The 17,061-nt window shown below is 38.4% G+C and overlaps 2 protein-coding genes across 9 annotated transcripts; one reads left to right on the top strand and one right to left on the bottom strand.

Moving 5' to 3' along the window:
* Nucleotides 1–191: 191 nt before the first annotated feature.
* On the bottom strand, nucleotides 192–3,939 carry AIMP2 (aminoacyl tRNA synthetase complex interacting multifunctional protein 2). 8 transcript variants are annotated; one of them, XM_074918896.1, is made up of 5 exons: nucleotides 3,792–3,934; nucleotides 3,650–3,675; nucleotides 1,918–2,129; nucleotides 1,178–1,409; nucleotides 192–701 (listed from the first exon to the last, which is right to left on the bottom strand). In XM_074918896.1, exons 1-5 carry the CDS (start codon nucleotides 3,896–3,898, stop codon nucleotides 316–318), a joined length of 963 nt encoding a protein of 320 aa, XP_074774997.1. In that variant the 5' UTR covers nucleotides 3,899–3,934; the 3' UTR covers nucleotides 192–315. The 8 variants fall into 8 exon arrangements, with proteins under 8 accessions (XP_074774997.1, XP_074774994.1, XP_074774996.1 ...); XM_074918893.1 differs by lacking the exon at nucleotides 3,650–3,675 and having other exon boundaries at nucleotides 3,766–3,939; XM_074918895.1 differs by lacking the exon at nucleotides 3,650–3,675 and having other exon boundaries at nucleotides 1,918–2,124; nucleotides 3,770–3,939.
* Nucleotides 3,940–4,207: 268 nt separating this feature from the next.
* PMS2 (PMS1 homolog 2, mismatch repair system component) lies at nucleotides 4,208–16,982 on the top strand. The gene is made up of 15 exons (XM_074918891.1): nucleotides 4,208–4,279; nucleotides 4,631–4,770; nucleotides 5,346–5,432; nucleotides 6,554–6,656; nucleotides 7,385–7,568; nucleotides 8,081–8,248; nucleotides 9,589–9,686; nucleotides 10,445–10,544; nucleotides 10,818–10,902; nucleotides 11,380–11,532; nucleotides 12,585–13,488; nucleotides 14,334–14,501; nucleotides 15,000–15,100; nucleotides 16,041–16,210; nucleotides 16,595–16,982. The coding sequence occupies exons 1-15, from the start codon at nucleotides 4,257–4,259 to the stop codon at nucleotides 16,736–16,738; spliced, it is 2,628 nt and encodes an 875-aa protein (XP_074774992.1). The 5' UTR covers nucleotides 4,208–4,256; the 3' UTR covers nucleotides 16,739–16,982.
* Nucleotides 16,983–17,061: the final 79 nt, after the last annotated feature.

Below are 17,061 nucleotides of genomic sequence, written 5' to 3'. Positions count from 1 at the left end.
AAAGGATTCTTGTTGCATTTGCTTCAGTACAATTGAACTTGTGTAAATAAGCATTTGGGTTACAGGGAAAAATAAGGAAAACTTAGAAGTGAAGCTTGTATTTACAGAGGACTACTTTAGATACTTTATAAACATTAAAAAACATGAATGTTATGCATCAGTTACAAAAACAGAAAGATCAAACTCAAAAGGCAGCTGTAATGTTTTTATTGATTTTAGAATTCTGTCTAGCTGTAGTACTTTACACCTTAGGATGCAAAACCACTGCAGGAGGGGGAATGAGATTAAAAGTACACTATTATGAGGAGTACAGGCTTACTTTAGTAGCTTCATAACAGAGCTGAAAGGTGCCAAGTTCTCACATGACTTCATCCATTTTTGCACGTTGGCTGGGGCAGCATTTGCACTACCTGTCTGCTGAAGCGCACACCACGCAACAATGTCTGCTACGGTGAGCTCATTTCCCACCAACCACGATGTCTTGCCCAGGGCAGCATTCATAGAGCGCAGGACTGCTCCTTTTTCCTTACTGCTACCTTCTTTTAGCTGGAAAATGGCAGTATCAACCCAGCTGTCAATTAGAGTTGAAGTAACTGCATTGTACTTCTGGCCAAACAGGGAAAAGAGAAATCTAGCGATGTTCCCCTCTCCTTCAATAGGGCACATTGTTTGAATGCTGAACTTCATCTGGGGTTTGGGAACTGAAATTAAGAAAAAAGAGTGAATACCACACAGTAGAAGTTAGATGTAATGGTAATTCTATGTTGGAGGTTTTTTTTGCGATACCAGCAACACCATTAGCTTCATTAACCTGATGAACAATTTTCAGTTTTCTTAGTCTAAATACTTAAGCTGAGGCAGGAACCCAGGGTAAAGAGATTACTTTTGGCAACTTTAGCTCAATCACCCACCTAATTTCTATTCTAGCAAATTTATTTGTAGAAATTGAAAAGCACTTCTATAAAAAAAATCCTATTTGTGTATTTTAATAGCAGTAACGACAAACAAGAATCTTCCTCCTCTGTCCCCATCATTGTTCATAGCTATAAAGAGAGCAAAAATGTTACCAGCAGTACCTATCATGTATCAGCATAAAGACAGCATAGCACTTGTTGTCAAGGTTTTATAGCGCAAATTTAATTCTCATCTGTTGTAAGAAAGATAACTTCATTCTTACCATCCTTCCAAATAAGAGTAAAGCCCAACTGATACTCGTGACGTGGTTGCTTCTTAGTCTGCTCTCCGAAGCATTTCAAGAGGTTTTCTGGCACACTTTTCACTGATGAATGTGTGTGAACAGCTGATAATATTTTATAGTGTTCACAAAGCAGACTGTGTAGTACTAACAGTGACAGCGGAGGTAGAGAAGGATTTGCATTGATTACAATATCTTTCAGGGCACCATAATCCTGAATGGAAAGTAAAACATTCAGCAGGTAAGATTTCCAGATCAGACTTTGAAGTAGTGATCATTTGACACCAAAAAGTACACAGCTATTCACATGTGTATCTGACATTCTAATTTTATTCAAATGAATCAATTCAAGTTTGGACATTTCAAGCTTGTTTAAACATCTTCCTTTGTCAACATACAATTCAAGAGCATGACAGGTAAATTCTAGTCCAATATGAAGTCAAATTTTCCATTAATAACAAACAGGAAACCAACTGTAGTAATTTCAAAATTAACCATTCTAGCTCAGAATTATATGCAAATGAGAATACATAGGATTTAGTATTTATAAATGTTAGTATCTGTAACCTAAAATTATTTCATTTTGGGCATTTAGATTATTTGTAAGGATATAAGACATGTATATTGAGTTCTGAGTGCCCCAGATTTTAATGCCACACTTCCAACCCTGGAAATCAGAGCAAAGAAAGTATCTATCAATGTATGTGCTCAAGTAAACTTACCTTTCCAAGCATCAAATCCAAATCTGCTCCATTTGTTGTTAAAAGGGAACATTCGTCACTTTGAATGATATTAGTTACATCAAAGTCAGCATCTGGGGTTTGTATCATCTTTGAGAGACCATCAACAGCACTCTTCAGTTCGTACAAGCGTTTCAGAATCTCTTCCTGGCGGGATTCAAGTGCTTGAAGTGACGGGTCAGCCTCTTCCTGTAGGGGAGTCAAAAACAAGGTCACATACATGTTCGCTCAGCTCAGTGTCAAAACAGTGCACAGCTACTTGACAGTAAGTTTTGAAAAACTTTAAATACATTCAAATAACCAGAACATCATGGAACGTCATGGTCTTATGTCTGTTAACTGTCTCTCTTCTTTTGTTTCTATGATAATGTGGTGAGAGATGGGTTATTTAATCAAATCTGAAATCTTCCTGCTTAACATACATTTTTTAAACCGCTCACTACAGCAAACTCCATAACAGAGTGAAAATCAGATCACAACCACAGAAACTTAAAAAGTTGGCAGTGAAATGCTGAATTAAAACCTGAAAAAACAGAGTTAGCTTGTCAGGATTCTTTTCAGCCCAGAAGTGCTAACTGATAAAGAGTTTGTGTTGAGGCTGCCAAACAAGGCAACTTTTTGTTAATCCCAACGCATCTTTTTGTTATCTCAGCTATCTTAGAAGTCTTTTATCTTACATTGCCACCTCTTTTAAAGGATGAAAAGTATATTCCCGTGGAAGGTTTTAAGTCTACAAACTTACAGTAATGTTAAAGAAAAATCCATATATAATCCATTTCTAATCGTTCTGAATAAAAAACCCAACCTATGGAGCAAGCTTCCTTCTTTCAGTCTAATGGATAAAGAGATAACAAGCAAGGTATCCAGGTGAAATCTTGAAACCCACTTACACAATATTCTCAAAGACAAGACACAGAAACATCTCTAAGTGACCATTCTTTGTCTAGTACACAATGCAGTGAAAGGAAAACCACTCTCAAAGGAGACTGGTATTTAATACTTTGTTGTTGCAATGGGAGGGTTTAGTAAGCATTCCTGTGAAGTTCTGCCCCAATCTGCTCCTGCTCAGTATCTCCATCAGCAACCTGGGCGAGGGGACAAGCAAGTACTCACTGAAAAACTGTAAGAGCGTCAAGCTAAAAACGGCCACAAGCAGCCTGGAAGAATTCAAAGCATTCCTGACGCTGGAGAGAGGCCGAGTCAACTAAATTAATGTAACATGTTATTTTGCATTTTTGCCTTGTTTACGAAAGAAGTAACTGAGACTAGAAATCGAGAGTGTGCAGCTGGCCAGCTCCTCAACAGCAGAAAAGAAAACAGACTTGAGCTAACAAAGCGATGATGCAGCAGGAAGGGGCAAAGCCTGCTGGGACACAGTCACCGACCGAGGGGCTCGCACGGCCCCAGCTCGGCACGGCGCTCCAAGGGCGGCCGCTTAAAAATAGAAACTGAAAGACACACAGACCAGAGAAGCCAAGTTAAGAATTACCGAAGGCCTTAAAAATAAACCAGAGAAATTCCTGGAAATGCTGAGCTTCCTAACGCCCGACCGAGCCGCTGATAAGCACGGAGGAACCAGCACTGTCCGCGCTACCGCACTCCTGCGGGCTAAGGCGGGGGATCGCGGGGACCCGGCCCCCGGGACTTCTCCCAGTGCCCGTCCGGAGCAAGCGCCGGCCCAGAGCGGCCGGAGCCAGCCCCGCCAGGCTCCCCGCCAGCGCGGCGCCAGGCGCCGGCCCGCTGCCCACGGCCGAGTCCGCCGTGGCGAGCACTGCGGGCCGCGGCCCGGCCAGGCCCTTCCGCCCGGCCCGGCGTCCCTCCCGCCCCCCCCCGCTCCTACCTGCGGCGCGGCGGGCGCGGCGCGGCGGTGCAGGTTGGGCAGGCGGTACATGCAGGAGGGCAGCTGCTCCGCCAGCACCTCCCCGCCGGCCCTGGGGAACGGCCTCACCTTGTACATGGGCATGGCGGCACCCGCCCGCACCGCGCTCCCGCTCCCCGCCGCGCCAATTGGGCCAGGCGGGAGCACAGCGCCTTAACTGGCTCTCGCGCCATCCAATGCGCGCTGGCGGCTGCCGCACCGCCTCCTTGCCTGCCTTCTATCGGCTAGCAAGAGCAATCGATCCGTTACGTGAGTCCCCATAGGGCAAAAGGTGCAGCTTCCAGCTCCGATTGGGTGGTTCTACTGACCAATTGATGTCAAGGGACCTGAAAAAGCCCATGCGGGAGGGGTGGGCCCTCTTCTTCAGCAGCCAATGACTGGCAGGGGCGGGGCCTGCGGGAAGGGGATCCTGAGGAGGGGACGGCGCGATCCGCGGGTCCCGATGGAGGCGGCGTCGCCGCCCTGGTGAGCGCCTGTCCTGGAGCGGCCCCGCGCTCGCCTTCCCTGCTCGCCTTCCCTGCTCGCCTTCCCTGCTCGGGCCGCCTCTCCTCGCGGCAGGCTCGGGGCCGCGCTCCCCCACAGTGGGCCGTGCCCTGGCCGCTGGCGCGGTCGCGGCCTTCTCGGTTCCCGCCTCCTCTCCCGACTCGCTCGGGCGCTCCGCATTGGGGTGCGGCCCCCCGGGGTATCGGTGTTTTGGCCCCCGCCTCACCTTTGGGTGGCGGTTGCCCTCACTTGCGAGGAACGAACGAGCGGGGTGCGGCGAGCCTTTACCGCTGCTTCACGCTACCGTGTTTTTTCCTGTCTCTCCCCTCTCAGCCTGCAGCCTGCCAGAGCCATCAAGCCCATCGACCGCAAGTCCGTTCATCGGATCTGTTCGGGACAGGTTGTGCTGAATCTTGGCACTGCCGTGAAAGAGTTGGTGGAAAACAGCCTGGATGCTGGAGCTACCAACATCGGTAACTTTCTTTCCATCATAATTTCATAAACTGCTAAAGTACTTCTTTTTCCTCAAAACAGAGTGCATGGTAACAAATCAGTGCAAATACTTTTTGTTTGGGCCAAGCACGTTTGCCCTGATTTTAAACCTCAGATAAATAAACCATTTTGATTCCCAGGCTCTAGCTGGGCTCCTAGAACTATGTGATTTTGTCCTTGTTACTTTTATTTGTAGCCCTTTTTGCCACTGAATAAGGTGTGTGGCCTATACAGCAGTGGTGATTAGACTCTGCTGGCTGCTGGTTTCAAGCTAGCAGATGGTTAAGGCAGGGTTGCAGTTTCAGAGCTGCCAGGATGATGATAGGTGTTGTAATTGGGAAAACTTATGTTCAGGCAGAAGTGCAGTGAAGCTGGACTGTTTGTGAGTACAGGCTGGTTTGCATTAGCTTGCTCTAACTTTTGACGGCTATGAGGATTTTTTTGTTCAAACTTGACATGGAAAACGGTTATCTGATAAGATTCCTTCAAGTACACAATTAATACTGAACATTGTGTGTGAACATACGGAATTAAAAGACTTTACTCAATTTTGTAGATATAAAACTTAAAGATCATGGAGCAGAACTGATAGAGGTTTCGGATAATGGAGGCGGAGTGGAAGAGGAAAACTTTGAAGGCTTAAGTAAGTTGAACCTTTTTCATAATTTATATTTGGACATTTTGAAAGCATGTTTTCAGTGAGAAAGCTCTTTTTTTAAAAAACAAATTTCCTAAGTTTAATAGTTTTAAGTAGATATTCAGCTTTAATATAATGTGTGCATGACCTGGAAGACTTGGGCAAAACTAGACTGGACTTCTGTAGTGCTGTTGTGGTTACAGTTCTTGTAGCTCAGAAATAGACTTTGATTTGATTGCCTGTTTAAGTGGAATGAATAATAGAAATATTTATAGAAGAGAAAGTCTTATAAATATTGATTTAGATTCACTCATGTTGAATCATCAGTCACTGTTGAAGGAGTCAAGCTTTGTCAAAGTGATTGGTTTTGAGAGGTGAATTATAAACTTGAATATTTCCTGCAAGTGAACTGACATTTCATGCCTGACTCAAATTTTCCATTTGCTAGTTTCAAATTGCACAAAATGGGAGCAGAAACAATATTATATGATAAATGTAACTAGCCATTGCAACAAATACCCATGTTTCTTTTTTCATATAATGACTAGGGATCTCTTTCACCGTGAGTTATTCCTCAGTAACTGTGTGTTCACAGTATGTACGTGGTACATCAGAAACTCCTTCTCCTGTTCCGGGACAGTGAAAGTTCAGGGGTGCTGCTGCTAACTCAGTTTGTTAGCTGGTGGCTAGTGCTAGTGCTGCAGTGACTCTGTAGGCTGAGGCCTCCTCAGCCGTAGCCATGGTGGAGTAGGCTTACGCCTGTCCACTATATACCATGCACAGGACAGCACTGCAGTTGTTTTCTTCCAGGGCAAAATCTGTGACAGGTACATCAGTAGCAGAGGCAGGTGCTGTGTACTGCTCCGAGATATCTTATAATGCACATACCAATAATGCTGTATGAATTCGGGGTGTAAGTATGGAATAACAGGTGTATCTGAGGATTTTAAAGTGATCTTGCTTATAGGGAAAAGGGAAAGGAGACAAGTGTTAAATTATTTTGTCTCTAATAATTATGTAAAATATACTGAATAATACAGAAGTTCTTTTGCTTCTTGATATGCATGCAAAATCTACTTGCATAGTCTCTTTGAAGTGAAATACGTATGTTAAATATCTTTTTCCAGCTCTGAAGCATTATACATCAAAGATACAAGACTTTTCTGATCTAATACATGTTGAAACATTTGGGTTTCGAGGTGAAGCTCTGAGTTCACTGTGTGCATTAAGGTATTAATATTAACTTCATATTAGTAGAAAGTCACTATATGCATAAAATTAACTGAAGTTTACTACTATTGATAAAATAAGGCTTTGGAAACTTCCAGTTCCTTAATGTTAGGTTGATTTTGAGCAATAGGTGGTGTGAAATCCTAAGTCCTTTCCAACCAAAATTTTTCTGATTCTAAGTATTTAAAATTACTCTGTGATTCTGAGCACTTGATTGGTCCTTTTCTGTACAAAATTTAGTGTTACTTAAGTATGAAAATTCTTACAGGATGGATCTGTGTGCTTGCGTAAGTGTTTAATCCTCTAATGTAAAGCAGTGTAATATCTAAGTGCTGTTTGCTAGGTTGTAATTCATTAAAACTGTACTTAAACTCCTCCCAGACAAATTATACATTTGAAGTAGCACACCTTTTGTACACAGCTCTGTGTGTCAAGAATATTCTGCTGTTATGTATTAGTATGAGGAATGTAGTCCAACAAAACCTGACTTCAACGTTGCATTTTATAGGAGAAGAATGAAAGGGGTACAAATAAAAATGTTTGCATTCTAGCTAGGAAAATGTTACACCACTCTCTTTGGGTATGGCTTTAGTTGTTTGTGGTGAAGAGTTAGTTTTAATTAAATCAGTAGTATTGATGTAGTTTCTATGCCTCATGAGGAATGGATAAGAAAATACAGTAAATACAGTGCTCAGTGAGTAATTCTGTTGCCTCTTCCCTTCCATTAGTGATGTTACCATTTTTACCTGTCATAAGTCTGCAAAGGTTGGGACTCGTTTGGTATTCGATCACAATGGTAAAATTACTCAGAAAACTCCTTTTCCACGACAACAAGGAACAACAGTTAACATACAGCAGTTATTTTATACTTTACCAGTGCGGCATAAGGAATTTCAAAGAAACATTAAAAAGGTAGGTTAGATCAGAAATTATTAATTCAAAGGAGTTTCATACTTCAGAATTTATTCTGCTGCATGAATATATTCATGCTGCTGAATATATTCAGTCCTCTGTAGAATACATTGGTTAGACTATTTTATGCCTGTCTTATATCTTCATCAAATAAGAAATTAGTTGTCCTGTATTCTTTACTCTTCTGTTTTGCCACGATCAGTTTTATAGGTACGTTCTCAAATTTTCAGATTTTGAAAAGAATCAATATCATGATCGCTTTTGTGTATTTTAAAATTGGGAACTGCTGGTTTATGGCTAAATATCAATCTTGGAAATATGCTGTTTGTTTTTAAAGCACTATTTTTCACTCTTTTTAAACTTTAGTTTGTAAAGGTTTAAAAAAAAAATAATAAAATCACTCCCCCACCCCCTTTTTGCATTACCTGCGAATGTTGAATGTTTTGTTTATACATTTTTGTTTTAAAAAGAGACATTTCATATAAATGTGAACTTTCCTTTTTCTTTAATAGGAATATGCAAAAATGGTCCAGGTATTGCAGGCATACTGTATTGTTTCAAAAGGAGTGCGGATTAACTGCACTAATCAAGTTGGCCAAGGGAAAAAAACCTCTGTGATATCCACTACTGGAAGTCCTACTTTAAAGGAAAACATTGGAGCAGTATTTGGGCAAAAACAGGTATTGCTTTTATTACTGAAAAGAGAGATAATATAGCTGTATAGAGATATTTTTAATATCTAATAAATAGAGGGGATGTAGGAAACCCATAAAAACTGTAAGGGGTTGGAGCATGTGTGGGCTTCTAGCACACCCTAGAGGTTGAAAAAAGAAAAACAGGACAGCCTCCACGAATTCCCTTGAAGTTTCTAAATGTGCTTAGAGATGTTTTGATGGAAGAGAAATTATTTAGGAGATAGCGTTACTGCTTAATATCTCTCTGAAGCCAGGTTTAAGAGCTGTTGTGCCAGCAAGCCTCTGAAGGTTTGTGCTTTTGAAAAACAGTACAGGCACTAAGGTCTGTATGTCACAAGAACAAGCAATTAAGAAAATTCTAATAATGGTATGATGTGAGAGCCTTAGTTGGGGAATAGAAAAATTAGGTGTTTCATCTTTTGCAACCTCTTCCTGTGTTCTGGTTAACCTCTAAATGGGATTGCAGTCAGCCCCTGTAGAGGTGTGGACTGCAATGCTTTCTAGATATTAGCTATAAAAAAATGTTTCTGAAGAAAGCAAAGATGAAAAAAAGCATAAAACCATCATTCCTACAACTGCATATTACAACCATCAGGAATATTGAGTGGTTGATAGTTGCTGGTTGTTGATAAGCACTTCTTTCCTTCACAGTGCCCGTGTAGAGATTTCAAAGCCTGTTCATGCTGTGACTGAAAGGCGAGATGAAAGGTGTAACTTTGTCTTGCCACATAGCAACAAGCATAGCTGAAAATGCAGTGTTACCAGAATAGAATGTTTAGCTTATAGCCTGCTTATATAATATCAAATACTTAAATGTAAAATCAGTAGAAGATGCTGTAAGGACAGAAAAATAATCATGGCGTGACTGGGAAAATGTTTGTGGTAGATCTGTCTGTACTTAGGCAGCTCATGATTCAAATAACTTTTCTAATAGTTTTATTGTCCTTTCAGAAGAAACATCTGTTACTCTTTTTGCCTTTTGTTTTTGCATAAAACTTGATTAGGTCATATGTACATCCTGGAGAGTCCAAACTGTCAATCATTTTGTTGATCTATGTACATTTAACAATAAGGGTCTGTGAAATAACTAACACGGAAGAAGTGGTATCAAAGGATGAGAACAGCCACTCATGAAGGCATTGTTTCTGTTTCTCAGTAAGCAGTGCTACTGTTTTCTGGTAGGTTTGGGTATTTTAAGTGTTTGACTTGGTCAGGCAACTTGAAAAAACTCACCATTTTAACAAATAGATTTTAAGGCTAATAATAAAACAGAAGGGAAAAAAATCTATATGTTTAATGTTTCACTATTTTATTTTTTTTTTTAGTTGCAGAGCCTCATTCCCTTTGTTCAGTTATCTCCTAATGAAGCTGTTTGTGAAGAATATGGACTCAATTTTACTGATATACCACAAAATCTTTATAGGTAATTAGAAAAGTACAAACCACTGTTGCCAGTGGCGTTTTACCATAACCCAAAATTTAAAAAAAAAAGAAAAGGTATTTTTAATACTATTAACTACCACACTAAGATAAGCATAGTCGGTATTAGTATACAGTTTGGGAAAGGCCATTACTGGATTAAAAAATTAATTCAGGACTAAGATGTTGCTAGTCAGATGAGTGGGAAGAGCAGAACTACTATTCCTTGTGTCCTAGTTATAGTTATATATTACTGTAATCTGCTGAATGTCACCTTTGTCAGTGCTCTGAGTAATCGCATGGATGAATTTTTCTGTTGGATTTCTGTATTTGTTCAATAGCATTACTGAGAAATGGTATGAGCTGAGTGTGAATCAGTTCGTCTAAGTGAATTATTCTTAAAGATTTTTTTTTTTTTATCTCTCACTATACATGAGATCAGCAAATAATATGCATCAGCATTTGATCAGTGACAGTTCGCAGTTGACCTCTTCTGCTTTCAGAGCAGAAAACTCATAAATGCCACTTCTTTTGTAATCGGAAAGAGCTCTTTTTCAATTGTCTGATGCCTTTTTGGACCTGAACATCTAGCCTTTGTCAGATAAGGAACTGGGAGAAGGAAGTATGTATATGTACTTACTGATACTGTATAATGGTGTTTCTTTTAGTCCTTTATACTCTTCCATTAAATATGCTCGGAGTCAGAAAAATTCCTTTTGCTTTGCTGCTCTATTTTACCTTACTGTTGTTGTTCTTCAACAGTATTGCAGGCTTCATTTCTCGTTGTGATCATGGTGTTGGAAGGAGTACAACAGACAGACAGTTTTTCTTTATCAACCAACGTCCATGTGATCAAGCAAAGGTGAGGTTTTGATTTTATTATGATCACCAACACTAACCTGTTCAATATTCTCTGAAAACCACTGGATTTGTAGCTGGTAAGTATATTTGTGGCTTGATGCTGCAAGTTCCTGTGTCTGAAGTTTTTGTCTTCATTGTGTCTATTTGAACAAAAAGCTCAATCATACAAGGTATGATTTAGTACACTAATGTTTTGAAGGGGGTTAAATGTCATACTGGTGGGAAACAGAAGATAATAGTATTGGCAGTTACTGTTTTTTCACCTTCTCTGCAGGTTGTCAAGCTTGTGAATGAAGTTTATCACTTATACAATAAACACCAGTATCCATTTGTTGTCCTTAACATTTGTGTAGATTCTGGTAAGTTATAAAAAAATCTTTGGTAACCTTCAGTAAAGGCTATAACTTCATTGGAGAAGAAATTATATTTATTTAGAGAATACTGTAACTTCTGTCTGTATGACTTCTTGCGCTGTAGCGATTCTTTGACCTACAGTTAGAGAGAGACAGACTGAGTCTAACTGTAGTTTCACTTCCTTCATTCCCCCTACTTTTTCTATCCTCAAAAGTAACTTCTTGTCTCAAGTAATGAAAAAAAGGCGGCCTTGTGGTTAGCTTAGATACAGGAAAACTTGTATCATATTAGGTTCTGTTTTGTTTGCTAGGATGTTGAGAAAGTTAAGTTTAATTTGCAGACATACTGTGAATGTTAACTGTGGCTTTGGTTTTAATCCTTTGAAATGAAAATGGAAAGAGAAACAGCAGAAAACTTTGATCCAAGAGTTAATTTTTTAAATCTTTCATTTAGAATGTGGTGGTTTTTCTTTTTTTCTTTAGAGTGTGTCGACATCAATGTAACTCCAGACAAAAGGCAAATTTTACTTCAGGAAGAAAAGCTTTTATTAGCAATCTTAAAAACTTCTCTGATGGAGATGTTTGGTAGTGATGTTAATAAACTGAATGTCAATCAGAAACTCCTGGACATTGCAGGTAGGACACAAACTGTGAAAGTTTTGTATATGATATATGGTAGAGAATTGAAAATGGAGAACTGTGTTTTTAAAAACCCAAAGAAGACATGAAAAAAATGTCTGGCTGTTAATTGATACACCTTTTTCATGTATGACTTACACTGAAAGATTGTTATTGAAATCAAATAACAAAAGGAGGCCTTTAAGTTATTAAGTGACTGTTAAGAAAATTATGCATGCCAGCACAACATGATTTACAGTCAATGGGGAAAAAATTAACACAAAATTAACTGATAATGCTTGAAAAAGATCTCTTCCACTATCTTGGGAGAAATCTCTGTTTCTTTTATTTAAATGTCCTTGAGAAAGAATAGTTAAAGTCTCATAAATAAAATCTGAAATTTGAGTTATTGATTTTTGAACTTTCTTTTATGATAACTACAGAAATTGCTGATTCTCTTGTGTCAGTATAATCTTTCAAAATTGCTTTTCTGTGTTAACACCACCTCATCCTCCTCATTCGTTCAAAAGAATTCCTTCTAATTTCCTTTTTAGTGACATACAGAATCAGTTATAGCCTGATTCTTATTTTAAATTAATCTTTAGTAAAATACATGTCGGACCAACAATTTGTGAGGTTGAAGTCCTCTCATTATCCACAAATCACATACACTACAAGTATCTATTGTGCCAGCTCCTAAACACCTTGCCAGCAGACTTTTATAGTGTACCGTTTTATAGTGGACCATTAAAGTGTAAGAGCAATTCACTTTTCATTGTCACTCTGTCATTAAACTCTTTTGCTAATAGCTGGTTGCTGTTCCAGTTTAAAGAGAGATTAAAAATTCATTCACACAAGTACCATTAAGTTTCTTAAAGTTGTAACTGCTTGTCTGTTACATATTAATGCATTTCAGCCCCATACTCGGTCATTGTCTGAAGCTTAAAGGCTCCTTTGAGGAGTTTGCTATTTTTCTACCTTTCTTTTCATTTCCTTTACTAAAGCACATAATTTAATGCATGTTTCCGGGTAACTTAGTCTTGAAATAGTCTTTATTCTGGTTTTAATAGGCAACTTGAAGATGCTTCCTGAAGAGAAAGAAAAGCCTCATGTAGAAAGACTGCCTGACTCTGAAACTGAAAATTCAGGTGGTGAAGAAAAAAGAATAATGACTCTTGCCAGATTAAGAGAGTCGTTCTCTCTTCATCAAACAACAGAGAGTAATTTTCATAGCCCTAAAAAGGTAAAACAGCAGCACAGCTCACCCAGACAAATGTCACTTGATACCACTTTGAGTACTGTAAGGACTCAAAAGGCTGTCTTGACTAAGGAGTCTGAGAGTCATCGTAAGATGGACTCAAAGATGTCAGTTCCAAGCAGGTATCTAAGAAAATTAGAAGATAATACAGATTCTGGATTCTGTAGCACCTCTGAGTCAGATGCTGGATGTAGTACACCAGAAGCTGGGAGCTGCGTCAGTAGTCAAAGTGTAATTAATCCTCCTGAAGAATTCTATAGCTCAGAAGAACCACTTGAAAATGAATGTCTTAAAACTGTTGGATGTAGTGGGAAGTCACTGGAATGTGATGTTCAGGTCTTGGGTCCTGAACATAAGTTAAATGAAGTGAATGACTGGACTAATCAAAATAAGTTATCTCAAGAAGCTAATAGTTCTTCCCCAAGAGTAAAATGTTCTAAAAGCAGACGCCTTAAAAGTGAAACAGATGACTTCAAGGCAGGTAAATGTCCTGAAGTGAAGAGCAATAGGAACTACACAAGTGTTGATGTACTGGTGGAAGTTAAAAAGAAAACTGTGCCGCTTGAATTCTCTATGAAGGTTTTAGCAGAAAAGGTAAAAAAGGTAATACAGCAACAACAGCAAAGTACAGAAACACAAAATTACAGAAGATTTAAAGCAAAAATTAGTCCTGGAGAAAATAAAGTAGCAGAAGATGAATTAAGAAAAGAGATCAGGTATTACCACCTTCTTAACATATTGTATTCATTAATTAATAAAAATAGTTAAGGAAAAATACAAGAACTGGTTTGGGGGATGGGCAGAAGACTTTACATCTACCTGTTAGTTTTGGTATATCTTTTATTCAACTTACACCATTAAAATATCCATTTGACAAGTTATTTTACCTGACAGCAGCTGTTTGAACTAAGTGCAAATGGAACGTGGAAAAAGACACTAAAGAGAAAGCTACAAACATCATAAATTTGGTTTAGTTCAGACTAACAATTTGCAATGTAGTCAGAGAAACACCAGATTTCATGAGATAAGAATACTGTGAAAAAACTGCATAACTCATTTCTTTCTCATGTGAATTTGAAATATGGTGAGACATGGCTGTGAAAATAAGCTACATTCAGATGGTCACTGGACAGTACAAGTGTATGATTTGTTAATTTTGGACTGGAAAAAAAAAAAGTGTTAGGAAAGCCTTCTAATTGCAAAAAGAAGGCAAATGTGTCAACTACCATTCTTCAAAACTCTGATGCTGTCTTCAGTGTTACTCACTTGGACTATTGCCATGCTGCCTGTTTCTTATTTTATCATCACTGGTGGCTGTATTGAAAATGGGAGAATCCTGAATGAGTCCTGTCTTAACGCTGGATTGTGTTGTGTCTCATCAGCCTGGGGCAGATTCCAGATAGCTGTACTTTTCCCATTCATATTCTGCTCAAACGAGATTTTTTTTTTTTTAATGTAAAGTCTGTTCTGCAAGGGAGAAAAAGATGTTTTTAAGTTTTATAGTCTAACATGATAACTGATGAAGTGTAATTTATAATCTGTTTATATCTTCTATATACAGTAAAGAAATGTTTGCAAAAATGGAAATCATTGGCCAGTTCAATTTAGGGTTTATAATAGCAAAATTGAATTCTGATCTTTTCATAATTGACCAACATGCTACTGATGAGAAATACAACTTTGAGATGTTACAACAACACACTGTTCTTCAAGGTCAGAAGCTGATAGCGTAAGTATTTTCAGTGTTTTATCCTTCTGAAACATTGAATTAAACATTATTCTTGTTATCTATGTTTATATTTATGTAGCATTTCACACATTCAAAACACTTAAGACAAAAGTCGGTTTTATATTCTGTGTTTCAAAGAGTCAATCTTCACATGAAAAATACATTCCACAGATACAGTCGTAGCTATGTAGAAGGTCAGTGGTCAAAAAAAATCCACAGTGGGCTTACATGGCAACTTCCAGCTTGGTAAGAGTGGTCATCCAGCGAGGAGACATATACAGACAGTGAGGTACAGACACTCACACACTGGGAGTGCTGCCCAACCAACCTCACTGCTGAGTAACGCTTGGAAGTGATCTGTTCAGTAGTGAGACTTTTTTAACAAAGTGAAGTGTTTTAATAGAGCTCTGTATTAGTATCTCTAGATTGCTTCTGAAACCCATCTTAAGTGGTCTGCACTATGTACCTATGCAATACCATATTTTCTGTCTCTTTCAGGCCTCAAAATCTCAATTTAACAGCTGTAAATGAAACTGTGTTGATTGAAAATCTGGAAATATTCAGAAAAAATGGGTTTGATTTTGTCATAAATGAAAACGGTGAGTTTGGGCCAGAATTAATAGAAGTAACAAATGGTCAACTGTTTCATCTCATTTATCATGTAAAAGTCTCTTCTGGTAGTTATCAGAAACTTCAAAATAATATGCGTTACAGTATATTATTTTTGGTTTTTAAGACTTAGGATTCTGTGTTTTGTTTGCACTGTTTAACAGAACATTGTGGAGTATTTATCTTGCCAGCTTTTTACAGAAGTTTCTGAAGATTCTTTGGGGTCACTGTTTGACTATGTGGCTGGTGTTTATTTTCCGGATGTTACATAAAAATCCTTTTTTTTTTTTTTTTTATACTGGTACACTTGCAGGTCCCGGGAGGGTTAGATGCAGGCAAATGATAAATCTAGTGACTTTAGAATTCATAGATAACATTGATAAATAATATTCTTTGGTTTTCTTTATGGCTTTAGCATTGACTTGCTGTGTAGTTTGGAGCAAACTGCGTAACCTGCGAGCTCCTTATTGTTTTCTTTATACAGCAAGAATAATGCAAGTGCAGTGTGTTACCACTTTGGTATTTAGGAAGTCGCTACAGACTTTCATCATATTCTTTATTGCAGAATCTCCAATTTTTGCCTAAAATGCTCTTGATTATCAATCACTTACCAACAAAAATCCTTAATTATTTTGTAGTCACATAACATCAAAATAGCTTCATAAACCATTTGTTTTTTGAAATTGAAGGGTTTGTCAGAAATTAGATCTATCTGCTTTTAAGTTTACCCTTCTAAACTTTAACAAAACAATTGCTTGTATCTGCCATAGTTACCATCATGGTTAGTTAGTGACACCTATCAAAAGACTAAATTTAAATCTTTGCATATATGCAGGTCACATCATATTAACATATCAAAGCCACTTCTTCTCTTGGGAAGATGTAATTTCCTGTAATGCTCTGTTTTATTAATTACTGCAAATCTTTCAGCTCCTGTAACTCAAAGAGTTAAATTAATATCGTTGCCAACAAGCAAAAACTGGACTTTTGGTCCACAAGACATAGATGAGCTGATCTTCATGTTAAGTGACTGCCCTGGAGTCATGTGTAGGCCCTCCAGGGTCAGACAGATGTTTGCTTCCCGAGCTTGCAGAAAGTCTGTAAGTACAGCACTTAATGCTTGTTTTCAAATAAATACTGTATTTTCTGTTGTGTTACAGGTATCTGTATATATATATATTGCAGAGGAAGTTTATTTACTATTGAGGGTCAACAGCTGATATCCGTCATTTAGTGCTTTGTGTTTTTGTCTAGTGTAACTTGGGGAAAAATTTCTGGTAGTTTTATTTTGTTTCAAGCTAGTGTGCTTACGAACATACTTAACTGTATGTTGTCTTCTGGTCATCTTGTAGGTCTTTCTGCTTTTAATGTCTTGCACAGTATTTATTTGCTATGGTAGCTGAAGTACTGCTTTTACCTGTGTCAGTTGTCAATATGGAAAAAGAAAATAACAACTTTTTTTTTTTTTTCTCCTTTACTTGCAGGTGATGATTGGAACTGCACTGAATGTGCAGGAAATGAGAAAACTGGTCACCCATATGGGCGAGATTGAGCATCCCTGGAATTGCCCCCATGGAAGGCCTACTATGAGACACATACTCAGTTTAGACTTGATTTCAACAGAATAAGTCAGTTTCTGTTTATTAACATTCTTGATTTTAATTCTTGGTGATACTTGAACTTTCATCATGACTCTTCATTTTGAGTAAAAATTTTAGCCAGTCTTCAAGTTTGAAGACAATTACACTTAAAGGCACTCTGCAGGGTTACATTGTAGTTCCTATCAAATCAACAATATCAACATACTGGAATTTATGTGTAAATAACATTTATCACTATTACACTGTGTGTATTTGCAACTAAGGCTTTTAAATAATAAATGTTTATATATAAAGATCAAGAGTAGGTGAACCTCATTTGTAGCAAATACGGAGTCTTAAAATTAAGTGGA

Source organism: Athene noctua, chromosome 15, assembly GCF_965140245.1.
Source record: "Athene noctua chromosome 15, bAthNoc1.hap1.1, whole genome shotgun sequence".
Classification (NCBI taxonomy): Eukaryota; Metazoa; Chordata; class Aves; order Strigiformes; family Strigidae; genus Athene; species Athene noctua.
Note: the sequence above shows the minus strand (reverse complement) of the source record. Positions and strands in the feature narration are given on the sequence as shown.

Bases quoted from the DNA above. Each gene is read 5' to 3' on its own strand.
- PMS2 (XM_074918891.1), top strand. From the start codon at position 4,257: ATGGAGGCGGCGTCGCCGCCCTG. The intron at 4,280-4,630 runs GTGAGCGCCTGT...CTCCCCTCTCAG, and splicing joins GAGGCGGCGTCGCCGCCCTG to CCTGCAGCCTGCCAGAGCCA. The intron at 6,657-7,384 runs GTATTAATATTA...CCCTTCCATTAG, and splicing joins AGTTCACTGTGTGCATTAAG to TGATGTTACCATTTTTACCT.
- AIMP2 (XM_074918893.1), bottom strand. From the start codon at position 3,898: ATGCCCATGTACAAGGTGAGGCCGTTCCCCAGGGCCGGCGGGGAGGTG. The intron at 2,130-3,765 runs GGGGGGGCGGGA...TTTTGACTCCCC, and splicing joins CGCGCCGCAGGTAGGAGCGG to TACAGGAAGAGGCTGACCCG. The intron at 702-1,177 runs GTAAGAATGAAG...TCTTAATTTCAG, and splicing joins TACTCTTATTTGGAAGGATG to TTCCCAAACCCCAGATGAAG.